At 53.4% G+C, this 12,131-nt stretch overlaps 1 protein-coding gene across 1 annotated transcript in view; it reads left to right on the top strand.

Moving 5' to 3' along the window:
- Positions 1 to 3,292, top strand: part of ADAM12 (ADAM metallopeptidase domain 12) — a 227,376-nt gene extending 224,084 nt beyond the window's left edge. Inside the window, exon 23 of the mRNA XM_038743975.1 lies at positions 2,660 to 3,292. Within this exon, the coding sequence (XP_038599903.1) occupies positions 2,660 to 3,205 (546 nt within the window). The 3' untranslated portion in view covers positions 3,206 to 3,292. The remainder of the gene's footprint in view (positions 1 to 2,659) is intronic.
- The last annotated feature ends 8,839 nt before the right edge of the window (positions 3,293 to 12,131 follow it).

Below are 12,131 nucleotides of genomic sequence, written 5' to 3'. Positions count from 1 at the left end.
CAGTCCCGGCCCCGGAGGATAAAATGGGTCGGTCTACGGTCTTGATTTGTGTGGGAGACACTGCTCACTGAGGGCAGGGTATAATAATAATAATAATAATAATGATAGCATTTATTAAGCGCTTACTATGTGCAAAGCACTGTTCTAAGCGCTGGGGAGGTTACAAGGTGATCAGGTGGTCCCACGGGGGGCTCACAGTCTTCATCCCCATTCTACAGATGAGGTCACTGAGGCCCAGAGAAGTGAAGTGACTCGCCCAAAGTCACACAGCTGACAAGTGGCGGAGCCGGGATTTGAACCCGTGACCTCTGACTCCAAAGCCCGGGCTCTTTCCACTGAGCCATGCTGCTGGTATCTGTTTAATAATAATAATAATAATGATGGCATTTGTTAAGCGCTTACTATGTGCAAAGCACTGTTCTAAGCGCTGGGGAGGTTACAAGGTGATCAGGTTGTCCCACGGGGGGCCCACAGTCCTAATCCCCATTTTATAGATGAGGTAATTGAGACCCAGAGAAGCGAAGTGACTTGCCCAAAGTCACACGGCCGACAAGTGGCGGAGCCGGGATTTGAACCCATGACCTCTGACTCCAGAGCCCGGGCTCTTTCCACTGAGCCATGCTGCTTGTGTCTGTTTAATAATAATAATAATAATAATGATGGCATTTGTTAAGCGCTTACTATGTGCAAAGCACTGTTCTAAGCTCTGGGGAGGTTACAAGGTGATCAGGTGGTCCCACGGGGGGCTCCCAGTCTTCATCCCCATTTTACGGATGAGGGAACTGAGGCCCAGAGAAGTGAAGTGACTTGCCCAAAGTCACACAGCCGACAAGTGGCGGAGCCGGGATTTGAACCCATGACCTCTGACTCCGAAGCCCGGGCTCTTTCCACTGAGCCATGCTGCTGGTGTCTGTTTAATAATAATAATAATGATGGCATTTGTTAAGCGCTTACTATGTGCAAAGCACTTTTCTAAGCGCTGGGGAGGTTACAAGGTGATCAGGTGGTCCCACGGGGGGCTCCCAGTCTTCATCCCCATTTTACGGATGAGGGAACTGAGGCCCAGAGAAGTGAAGTGACTTGCCCAAAGTCACACAGCCGACAAGTGGCGGAGCCGGGATTTGAACCCATGACCTCTGACTCCGAAGCCCGGGCTCTTTCCACTGAGCCATGCTGCTGGTGTCTGTTTAATAATAATAATAATAATAATGGCATTTGTTAAGCGCTTACCATGTGCAAAGCACTGTTCTAAGCGCTGGAGGGGGATACAAGGTGATCAGGTTGTCCCACGGGGGGCTCACAGTCTTAATCCCCATTTTACAGGTGAAGTAACTGAGGCACAGAGAAGTTAAGTTCATTCATTCATTCATTCATTCAATTGCATTTATTGAGCACTTACTGTGTGCAGAGCATTGTACTAAGCGCTTGGGAGGTACAAGTTGGCAACATAAGTGACTTGCCCAAGGTCACAGAGCTGACAATTGCTGGAGCCGGGATTTGAACCCATGACCTCTGCCTCCCAAGCACGTGCTCTTTCCACTGAGCCACGCTGCTTCCATTTTATTTTTATTTTATTGTTACATTATACTCTTCCAAGCACTTAGTACAGTGTCCTACGCACAGTAAGCGCTCAATAAATTCTATAGAGGTTGGAGGCTGGAGGAGGGTCCTCGGAAAAGCCACGGATTGATTGATCAATCAATCAATCAATCGTATTTATTGAGCGCTTATTGTGTGCAGAGCACTGTACTAAGCGCTTGGGAAGTCCAAGTTGGCAACAGATAGTGACGGTCCCTACCCAACAGCGGGCTCACAGTCTAGAAGGGGGAGACGGACAACAAAACAAAACGCGTTAACAGAATAAAATAAATAGAATAGATATGTACAAGTAAAATTGGAGAAGCAGCGTGGCTCAGTGGAAAGAGCCCGGGCTTTGGAGTCAGAGGTCATGGGTTCAAATCCCAGCTCCACCACTTGTCAGCTGGGTGACTTTGGGCAAGTCGCTTCACTTCTCTGGGCCTCAGTTCCCTCATCTGGAAAATGGGGATCAATCAGTCAATCAATCAATCATATTTATTGAGCGCTTACTATGTGCAGAGCACTGTACTAAGCGCTCGGGAAGTACAAATTGGCATCACATAGAGACAGTCCCTACCCACCAGTGGGCTCACAGTCTAAAAGGGGGAGACAGAGAACAGAACCAAACATACCCACAAAATAAAATAAATGTACAAGTAAAATAAATAAATAAATAAATAAATAAATAAATAGAGTAATAAATATGTACAAAGTAATAAATATGTAATAAATAGTTATATTTATATGTAATAAATATGATGTCTCTGTATGTTGCCAGCTTGTACTTCCCAAGCGCTTAGTCCAGCGCTCTGCACACAGTAAGCGCTCAATAAATACAATTGATTGATTGATTGATTGATTGGGGATGAAGACTGTCAGCCCCCCGGTGGGACAACCGGATCACTTTGTAAGCTCGTCAGCGCTTAGAACAGTGCTTTGCACATAGTAAGCGCTTAATAAATGCCATCATTCTTCTTCTTATTATTATTATTAAAATAGGCATGAAATTGATGAAAATAAGCCCGCGCGTTTCTGGGAGTGACATCTTCCCTTCTGCCGTCTGTCCGTTGATCTGATGCAGGTCCACCCCCGGACGCCTCCCGCGAGAGAGCCGGCCGGCCCCCGGGACGCCCTCCCAGTGACGGGAAGAGATCGGAGCCCCCCGGTAGCCGTGAAAACCGAAGTTGGCCCTCTCCCGACCCCGCCGTGGGTTCCTCGGGCCGGGCTCCGGCCTCGGACCGCGCTCTACGTTGCCTTGGCAGCTGCCCCTGGGTACCAGGCCGGGCCGACGGGGGTCTGGCCACTCGCTCAGCGTCCGGTGAAACGATTAATTTATCTCAACACGTGTTCGGGCGCGATGTCCGGTCGCAAGATCCCTGTGAAGCCCGGTGTATTTGCCGCTCCCGTGTCCGTGAAGCCGGCCCCGTCTGCTCTTGGGATGCCTGGACGGGACGCACGTCCCCATCCTGTCCCGAGGCCGGCGGCTGAGCGGGTGGGCTTCTCCGGCCTAGGAGTCGTGTTCGCCCGATGCCCACTCGGGTCTCCAGCACCTCGGTGCCCATCCGCCCGGGGAGAGACGTACTGGCGGCGGCAGGAGCCGGGGATCTCCCGCCGCTCTGCGCCGTAGGCCTCTTTCCTGGAGGATTGAGGCCTTCTCGCTTTCCCCCAGCATTTCCGCAGAAAATCCGCTCCTCCAGGATTTTTCCGGCCAGCTTCCAGCCCCGAGTCTGTCTCCTGCTGGGACAGATGAAGGCGCCTCTGGGCTGGGAGCGCTGGTCCCCGTTAGACACCTCTTCCTGTCTCCGAGAGCCACAGAACAGGAGAAAAAACCCGCTTTCCCAGTGCCCATTCCTTATCCTCTGCCGGGGCCGGCTCCCGGGAGCCGGGCCCGGCCCAAGCTCCGGTCCGGGCCCGGCGAAGCTCCTTTTGGCTTCCAGAGACTTTCAGGTTGGGCCGTTTGGCCAGCTCTCCCCGCTGAGGTTTCTTCATTCTCCTTGTTCCCGCGCCTTTTCCCGGGAAGGGAAACTCTCCAGAAAGTCCTGGTTTCCTTCCCGGCAGACACGGCAGCTGTCGTCGGGCCCACGACCTCCTGGGCACGGACTAAGTGCGGGTGAATCCGTCATCGCCTCGGGGCAGCGGAGCCCGCTCGTCCCTTCACCCCAGCTTGGGGACCCCCACGTTGCGGACTTGAGAAGCAGCGTGGCTCAGTGGGAAGAGCGCGGGCTTTGGAGTCGGAGGTCATGGGTTCGAATCCCGACTCCACCCCATGTCTACTGTGTGATCTTGGGCAAGTCACTTAACTTCTCTGGGCCTCAGTTCCCTCATCTGTAAAACAGGGATTAAGACTGTGAGCCCCACGTGGGACAACCTGATCACCCTGTATCCTCCCCAGCGCTTAGAACAGTGCTTTGCACATAGTGAGCGCTTAACAAATGCCAATTATTATTATTATTATTCTGCTACAGACAGGCCGGGGGAAGGCTACTGGAGAAACCATAAATTAAACATCGCAGGTCCGCCTGATTTGGTCAGGGAGCTGGAGATCAAGCAGACGGCTCGGCAGGTGGGGAACTGGCCCCCTCAAGGATCTGGGTTCTAATCCTGGCTCCTCCACTTTGCTGAGTGACCTTGGGCAAGGTACTTCTCTGGGCCTCAGTTACCTCATCTGTAAAATGGGGATTAAAACTACGAGCCTCACGTGGGACCGGGACACCGTCCAACCTGACTTGCTTGAATCTTCGCCAGTGCTGGACACACAGTAAGCGCTTAAAGAATACCACCATCATCATTTTCATTGATTCCTTCCCAGTCCTGCCGCCTGCCCGTCCGGCATCCCAAGCTGCTCCTCCAGGCCGTGCCAAGATGGGGCCCGAGACATTCCCGCTCGACTGAGATGCCCCCGGCACGGGGGCCCACCCACCCGTTCCCAGATCCCCGGGCGGCCCGGTCCAGCCCGTGGCGGCACGGGACGGCCGGACTGGGAATGTCCCCCTGAACGAAGGGCCTGGAGTCAGGACGGGCCCCCGGCCATTCCCAACACGAGAGACCCCCCACCCATCTTCACCCTCCCGGTCTCTCTAGAATCAGCCCCTTTCCCCACCAGGTAATCTTGGACATCCCAAGCCCTGAACCAAGCGTGCTCCCTCCTCCGCTACAGCCGCTGCACCCCGGGGAGGAGGGACTTGGGCGACTAGGTACAGCCGTGGGACTTCCAAGGAGCTCCGTTGAATTTCCAGAAGCCATCGTGGGACCATCAGAAGCCACCCTGGGGCCACCGAGCCTGCTGATTCTATTTTCCTTTGGAGTTTGGGTGACCCAAGGGGAGAATGAGCCCCCCGGCCCCCGCAAAAGAGTGTCCTGCCAGGAAACATGGGGGTCCCCGGCCTTCCAAGCATCGTTCTTGGCCAGACCTGATGTCTCTGAAGGAAGAGCGGGAGCTGAGCCTCTTGGACACTAGCCATGGACATTTTGCTGCCTCTCTTGGGACGCTGCCGTGTCCATCGAGTCCCCCGGCTGAGGGAGGGGGAAAGGATGGAAGGAAGGAAGAAGAAGGGTCCCCTGGATGAAGGAGGGAGAAAGGATGGAAGGAAGGAAGAAGAAGGGTCCCCTGGCTGAAGGAGGGAGGGAGGGAAGGAGAAAGGATGGAAGGAAGGATGAAGAAGGGTCCCCTGGCTGGGGGAGGGAGAAAGGGTGGAAGAAAGGAAGAAGAAGGGTCCCCTGGCTGAAGGAGGGAGGGAGGGAGGGAGAAAGGAAGGAAGAAGAAGGGTCCCCTGGCTGGGGGAGGGAGAAAGGATGGAAGAAAGGAAGAAGAAGGGTCCCCTGGCTGAAAGAGGGAGGGAGGGAGGGAGAAAGGATGGAAGGAAGGAAGAAGAAGGGTCCCCTGGATGAGGGAGGGAGAAAGGATGGAAGAAAAGAAGGAGAAGGGTCCCCTGGCTAAGGAGGGAGAAAGGATGGAAGGAAGGAAGAAGAAGGGTCCCCTGGCTGAAGGAGGGAGAAAGGATGGAAGGAAGGAAGAAGAAGGGTCCCCTGGCTGAAGGAGGGAGAAAGGATGGAAAGAAGGAAGAAGAAGGCTGGTGAGGAGCCGGGGGTCAGCACTAAGGTCAATCAATCAATCAATCAATCAATTGTATTTATTGAGCGCTTACTATGTGCAGAGCACTGTACTAAGCGCTTGGGAAGTACAAGTTGGCAACATATATGAGTCGGGGTTAACTCATAGCTCATCAGGCAGGGACTGCTGAAATCTCCGTTGGGAAAAACCGGGAAAATACCCATCCATCTCTGCTTACGGGCTGCAGCCCGGACTCTGGCCCGGGTACACTCCGAGTGGGAGAAGTGAGGGTGTCTGTGTGTGTCTATGTTTGGGGGCGGGCTGTAGTACCGTTGTAGGCTCCGTGTATGTATGTTGCGTAGTCCTCATCAATCGTATTTATTGAGCGCTTACTGTGTGCAGAGCACTGTTCTAAGCGCTTGGGAAGTACAAGTTGGCAACATATAGAGACAGTCCCTACCCAACAGTGGGCTCACAGTCTAAAAAAATAATGATGGCATTTGTTAAGCGCTTACTATGTGCAAAGCACTGTTCTAAGCGCTGGGGGGGGGGATACAAGGTGACCAGGTTGTCCCGCGTGGGGCTCACAGTCGTCATCCCCATTTTACAGATGAGGTAACTGAGGCTCCGAGAAGTTAAGTGACTCGCCAAAGGTCACACAGCAGACATGTGGGGGAGCCGGGACTCGAACCCATGACATCTGACTCCAAAGCCTGTGCTCTTTCCACTGAGCCACGCTGCGTAGGGCGGTGCAGGCCTGACCCGGCAATTTCCGTGTGTGTCAGGGTGTAAGGGGGGCAATGTAGGCCCCGATCAGGCCTCCCATCAGGGGGTGTCAAGGGGTGGGAGGGTGTGTTGGGGGGGAGCGCCATTTCTCTGCCCCGGACTTAGGTGGGAGCACTGGCTTTCGGACTGTAGGATGCGGTCCGGGCTTGCCAGGAGACACGGTCGGGGAGCGGGAGCCGGGCAGAGCGGAAATCTGCAGCGGGCACGTGTGGGGGGACGGTGTCACCCCAACTGACCCCAAGGGCAGCAGATCCCGGGACATCATGGAGCGTTCTAGGTCCCCCTCCCTCCCTCCCTCGATGATATTTGTTAAGCGCTTACTATGTGCAAAGCACTGCTCTAAGCACTGGGGGACACACAAGGTGATCAGGTTGTCCCCCGTGGGGCTCCCAGTCTTCATCCCCATTTTACAGATGAGGTAGCCGAGGCACAGGCAAGTGAAGTGACTTGCCCAAAGTCACACAGCTGACAAGTGGCGGAGCCGGGATTTGAACCCGTGACCTCCGACTCCAAAGCCGGGGCTCTTCCCACTGAGCCACGTTTATTACACGCGTCCTTCTCTTCTGACTCCTCTCTCTTCTCTCTCTACCCTCTCTTCTTTTGTTTCATGGTATTTTTAAGCGCTTAGTACAGTGCTCTGCACACAGTAAGCGCTCAATAAATACGATTGATTGATTGATTGATTTTTTAGTGCATAGTACAGTGCCTGACATATTGTAAGCGGTTGACAAATACCATCATTTCTAGACTGTGAGCCCGCTGTTGGGTAGGGACTGTCTCCATACGCTGCCAACTTGTACTTCCCAAGCGCTTAGTACAGTGCTCTGCACACAGTAAGCGCTCAATAAATATGATTGATTGATTGATGTTGCCAACTTGTACTTCCCAAGCGCTTAGTACAGTGCTCTGCACATAGTAAGGGCTCAATAAATACAATTGATGATGATTGAATGAATGAATAATTATTATTACCGTTAAGCACTTACTGTGTGGCATTCACTGTACTAAGCGCTGGGGTAGAGACAAGCTAATCAGTTTGGAGATAGCCCATGTCCCAGATGGGGCTCACAGTCTTCATGCCCATTTTACAGATGAGATAACTGAGGCCCAGAGAAATAATAATAATAATAATAATGTTGGCATTTGTTCAGCGCTTACTATGTGCCAGCACTGTTCTAAGCGCTGGGGGAGATACAAGGTGATCAGGTTGTCCCACGGGGGGCTCACAGTCTCCATCCCCATTTTACAGTTGAGGGAACTGAGGCCCAGAGAAGTGATGTGACTTGCCCAAGGCCCCACAGCAGACAGGTGGTGGAGCCAGGATTAGAATCCATGACCGCTGACTCCCAAACTCAGGCCCTTGCCACTAGGCCATGCTGCTCCTCATTCATTCATTCAATTGTATTTATTGAGCGCTTACTTTCATTCATTTTCATTCAATCGTATTTATTGAGTGCTTACTGTGTGCAGAGCACTGTACTAAGTGCTTGGGAAGTACAAGTCGGCAACATGCAGAGACGGGCCCTACCCAACAGCGGGCTCACAGTCTAGAAGGGGCAGACAGACAACAAAACCAAACATGTGGACAGGTGTCAAGTCATCAGAATAAATAGAAATAAAGCTAGATGCACATCATTGAGAAGCAGCATGGCTCAGTGGAAAGAGCCCGGGCTTTGGAGTCAGAGGTCATAGGTTCAAATCCTGGCTCCGACACTTGTCAGCTGTGTGACTTTGGGCAAGTCACTTCACTTCTCTGGGCCTCAGTTGCCTCATCTGTAAAATGAGGATTAAGACTGTGAGCCCCCCGTGGGACAACCTGATCACCTTGTAACCTCCCCAGCGCTTAGAACAGTGCTTTGCACATAGTAAGCGCTTAATAAATGCCATCATTATTATTATTATTATCATTAACAACATAAATAGAATAGTAGGTATGTACAAGTAAAATAAATAGAGTGACTAATCTGTACAAACATATATATAGGTGCTGTGGGGAGGGGAAGGAGGTGGGGCGGGGCGGATGGGGAGGGGGAGAGGAAGGAGGGGGCTCAGTGTGGGAAGGCCTCCTGGAGGAGGTGAGCTCTCAGTCGGGCTTTGAAGGGAGGAAGAGAGCTAGCTTGGCGGATGGGCGGAGGGAGGGCATTCCGGGCCAGGGGGAGGATGTGGGCCGGGGGTCGATGGCGGGACAGGCGAGAACGAGGTACGGTGAGGAGATTAGCGGCAGAGGAGCGGAGGGTGCGGGCTGGGCTGGAGAAGGAGAGAGAGGAGGTGAGGTAGGAGGGCGTGAGGGGATGGACAGCCTTGAAGCTGTCCCCTTACTGTGGGGGTTCCTCAAGGTTCAGTTCCTGGTCCCCTTCTGTTCTCGATCTACACTCACTCCCTTGGTGACCTCATTCGCTCCCACGGCTTCAACTATCATCTCTACACTGATGACACCCAAATCTCCATCTCTGCCCCTGCTCTCTCCCCCTCCCTCCAGGCTCGCATCTCCTCCTGCCTTCAGGACATCTCCATCTGGATGTCTGCCCGCCACCTAAAACTCAACATGTCCAAGACTGAACTCCTTGTCTTCCCTCCCAAACCCTGCCCTCTCCCTGACTTTCCCATCACTGTTGACAGCACTACCATCCTTCCCATCTCCCAAGCCCGCAACCTTGGTGTCATCCTCGACTCCGCTCACTCGTTCACCCCTCACATCCAAGCCGTCACCAAAACCCGCCGGTCTCAGCTCCGCAACATTGCCAAGATCCGCCCTTTCCTCTCCATCCAAACCGCTACCCTGCTCGTTCAAGCTCTCATCCTATCCCGTCTGGACTACTGCATCAGCCTCCTCTCCGATCTCCCATCCTCTTGTCTCTCCCCACTTCAATCCATACTTCACGCCGCTGCCCGGATTGTCTTTGTCCAGAAATGCTCTGGGCGTGTTACTTCCCTCCTCAAAAATCTCCAGTGGCTACCAATCAACCTACACATCAGGCAGAAACTCCTCACCCTGGGCTTCAAGGCTTTCCATCCCCTCGCCCCCTCCTCCCTCACCTCCCTTCTGTCCTTCTCCAGCCCAGCCCGCACCCTCCGCTCCTCTGCCGCTAATCTCCTCACCGTTAGGCCTCGTTCTCGCCTGTCCCGCCGTCGACCCCCGGCCCCCGTCCTCCCCCAGGCCTGGAATGCCCCCAATCCCTCTGCCCATCTGTCAAGCTCGCTCTCTTCCTCCCTTCAAGGCCCTACTGAGAGCTCACCTCCTCCAGGAGGCCTTCACACACTGAGCCCCCTCCTTCCTCTACCCCTCCTCCCCCTCTCCATCCCCGCCGCCTTACCTCCTTCCCTTCCCCACAGCACCTGTATATATGTATATATGTTTGCACGTATTTATTACTCTATTTATTTTACTTGTACATATTTCTTCTATTTATTTTATTTTGTTAATATGTTTTGTTTTGTTCTCTGTCTTCCCCTTCTAGACTGTGAGCCCACTGTTGGGTAGGGACCCTCTCTAGATGTTGCCAACTCGCACTTCCCAAGTGCTTAGTACAGTGCTCTGCACACAGTAAGCGCTCAATAAATATGATTGATTGATTGATTGATTGAAGCTGAGAGTGAGGAGTTTTTACTTAATGCATAGGTTGACTGGTAGCCACCGGAGATTTTTGAGGAGGAGAGTAACAGGCCCAGAGCGTTTCTGCACAGAGATGATCCGGGCAGCGGGGTGAAGTATAGACTGAAGCAGGGAGAGACAGGAGGATGGGAGATCAGAGAGGAGGCTGATGCGGCAATCCAGTTGGGATAGGATGAGAGATTGAACCAGCGAGGTAGCGGTTTGGATGGAGAGGAAAGGGCGGATCTTGGCGATGTTGCGGAGGTGAGACCGGCGGGTTTTGGTGACGGATTGGATGTGAGGGGTGAACGAGAGAGTGGAGTCGAGGATGACACCGAGGTTGCGGGCTTGTGAGACGGGAAGGATGGTAGTGCCGTCAACAGTGACGGGAAAGTCAGGGAGAGAGCAGGATTTGGAAGGGAAGACAAGGAGTTCAGTCTTGGACATACTGAGTTTTCAATGGCGGGCGGACATCCAGGTGGAGATGTCCCGAAGGCAGGAGGAGACACGAGTCTGAAGGGAGAGAGAGAGAGCAGGGGCAGAGATGGAGATTTAGGTGTCATCAGCGTAGAGATGATAGTTGAAGCCGTGGGAGCGAATGAGTTCACCGAGGGAGTGAGAGTAGATCGAGAACAGAAGGGGACCAAGAACTGAACCTTGAGGAACCCCTACGGTAAGGGGATGGGACGGGGAGGAGGAGCCCGCAAAACAGACTGAGAATGAACGGCCGGAGAGATAAGAGGAGAACCAGGAGAGGACGGAGGCTGTGAAGCCAAGGTCGGATAGCGTGTTGAGGAGAAGGGGGTGGTCCACAGTGTCGAAGGCAGCTGAGAGGTCGAGGAGGATTAGGATAATCAATCAATCAATCATATTTATTGAGCGCTTACTATGTGCAGAGCACTGTACTAAGCGCTTGGGAAGTACAAATTGGCAACACACGGAGACAGTCCCTACCCAACAGTGGGCTCACAGTCTAAAAGGGGGAGACAGAGAACAGAACCAAACATACCAACAAAGTAAAATAAATAGGATAGAAATGTACAAGTAAAATAAATAAATAAATAAATAGAGTAATAAATATGTACAACCATATATACATATATACAGGTGCTGTGGGGAAGGGAAGGAGGTAAGATGGAGGGATGGAGAGGGGGACGAGGGGGAGAGGAAGGAAGGGGCTCAGTCTGGGAAGGCCTCCTGGAGGAGGTGAGCTCTCAGCAGGGCCTTGAAGGGAGGAAGAGAGCTAGCTTGGCGGAGGGGCAGAGGGAGCAGGGCATTCCAGGCCCGGGGGATGACGTGGGCCGGGGGTCGACGGCAGGACAGGCGAGAACGAGGCCTAACGGTGAGGAGATTAGCGGTGGAGGAGCGGAGGTTGCGGGCTGGGCAGTAGAAGGAGAGAAGGGAGGTGAGGTAGGAGGGGGCGAGGTGATGGACAGCCTGGAAGCCCAGGGTGAGGAGTTTCTGCCTGATGCGCAGATTGATTGGTAGCCACTGGAGATTTTTGAGGAGGGGAGTGGTATGCCCAGAGCGTTTCTGGACAAAGATAATCCGGGCAGCAGCGTGAAGTATGGATTGAAGTGGAGAGAGACACGAGGATGGGAGATCAGAGAGAAAGCTGGTGCAGTAGTCCAGACGGGATAGGATGAGAGCTTGAACGAGCAGGGTAGCAGTTTGGATGGAGAGGAAAGGGCGGATCTTGGCAATGTTGCGGAGCTGAGACCGGCAGGTTTTGGTGACGGCTTGGATGTGAGGGGTGAACGAGAGAGCGGAGTCGAGGATGACACCAAGGTTGCGGGCTTGTGAGACGGGAAGGATGGTAGTGCCGTCAACAGAGATGGGAAAGTCAGGGAGAGGACAAGGTTTGGGAGGGAAGACAAGGAGCTCAGTCTTCGACATGTTGAGCTTTAGGTGGCGGGCGGACATCCAGATGGAGATGTCCTGAAGGCAGGAGGAGATGCGAGCCTGGAGGGAGGGGGAGAGAGCAGGGGCAGAGATGGAGATCTGGGTGTCATCGGCATAGAGATGATAGTTGAAGCCGTGGGAGCGAATGAGGTCACCAAGGGAGTGAGTGTAGATTGAGAACAGAAGGGGACCAAGCACTGAACCTTGGGGAACCCCCACAGT

Source organism: Tachyglossus aculeatus, chromosome 3 (assembly GCF_015852505.1).
Source record: "Tachyglossus aculeatus isolate mTacAcu1 chromosome 3, mTacAcu1.pri, whole genome shotgun sequence".
In the NCBI taxonomy this organism is placed as follows: domain Eukaryota; kingdom Metazoa; phylum Chordata; class Mammalia; order Monotremata; family Tachyglossidae; genus Tachyglossus; species Tachyglossus aculeatus.
This window is presented reverse-complemented; position numbering and strand designations above follow the sequence as displayed.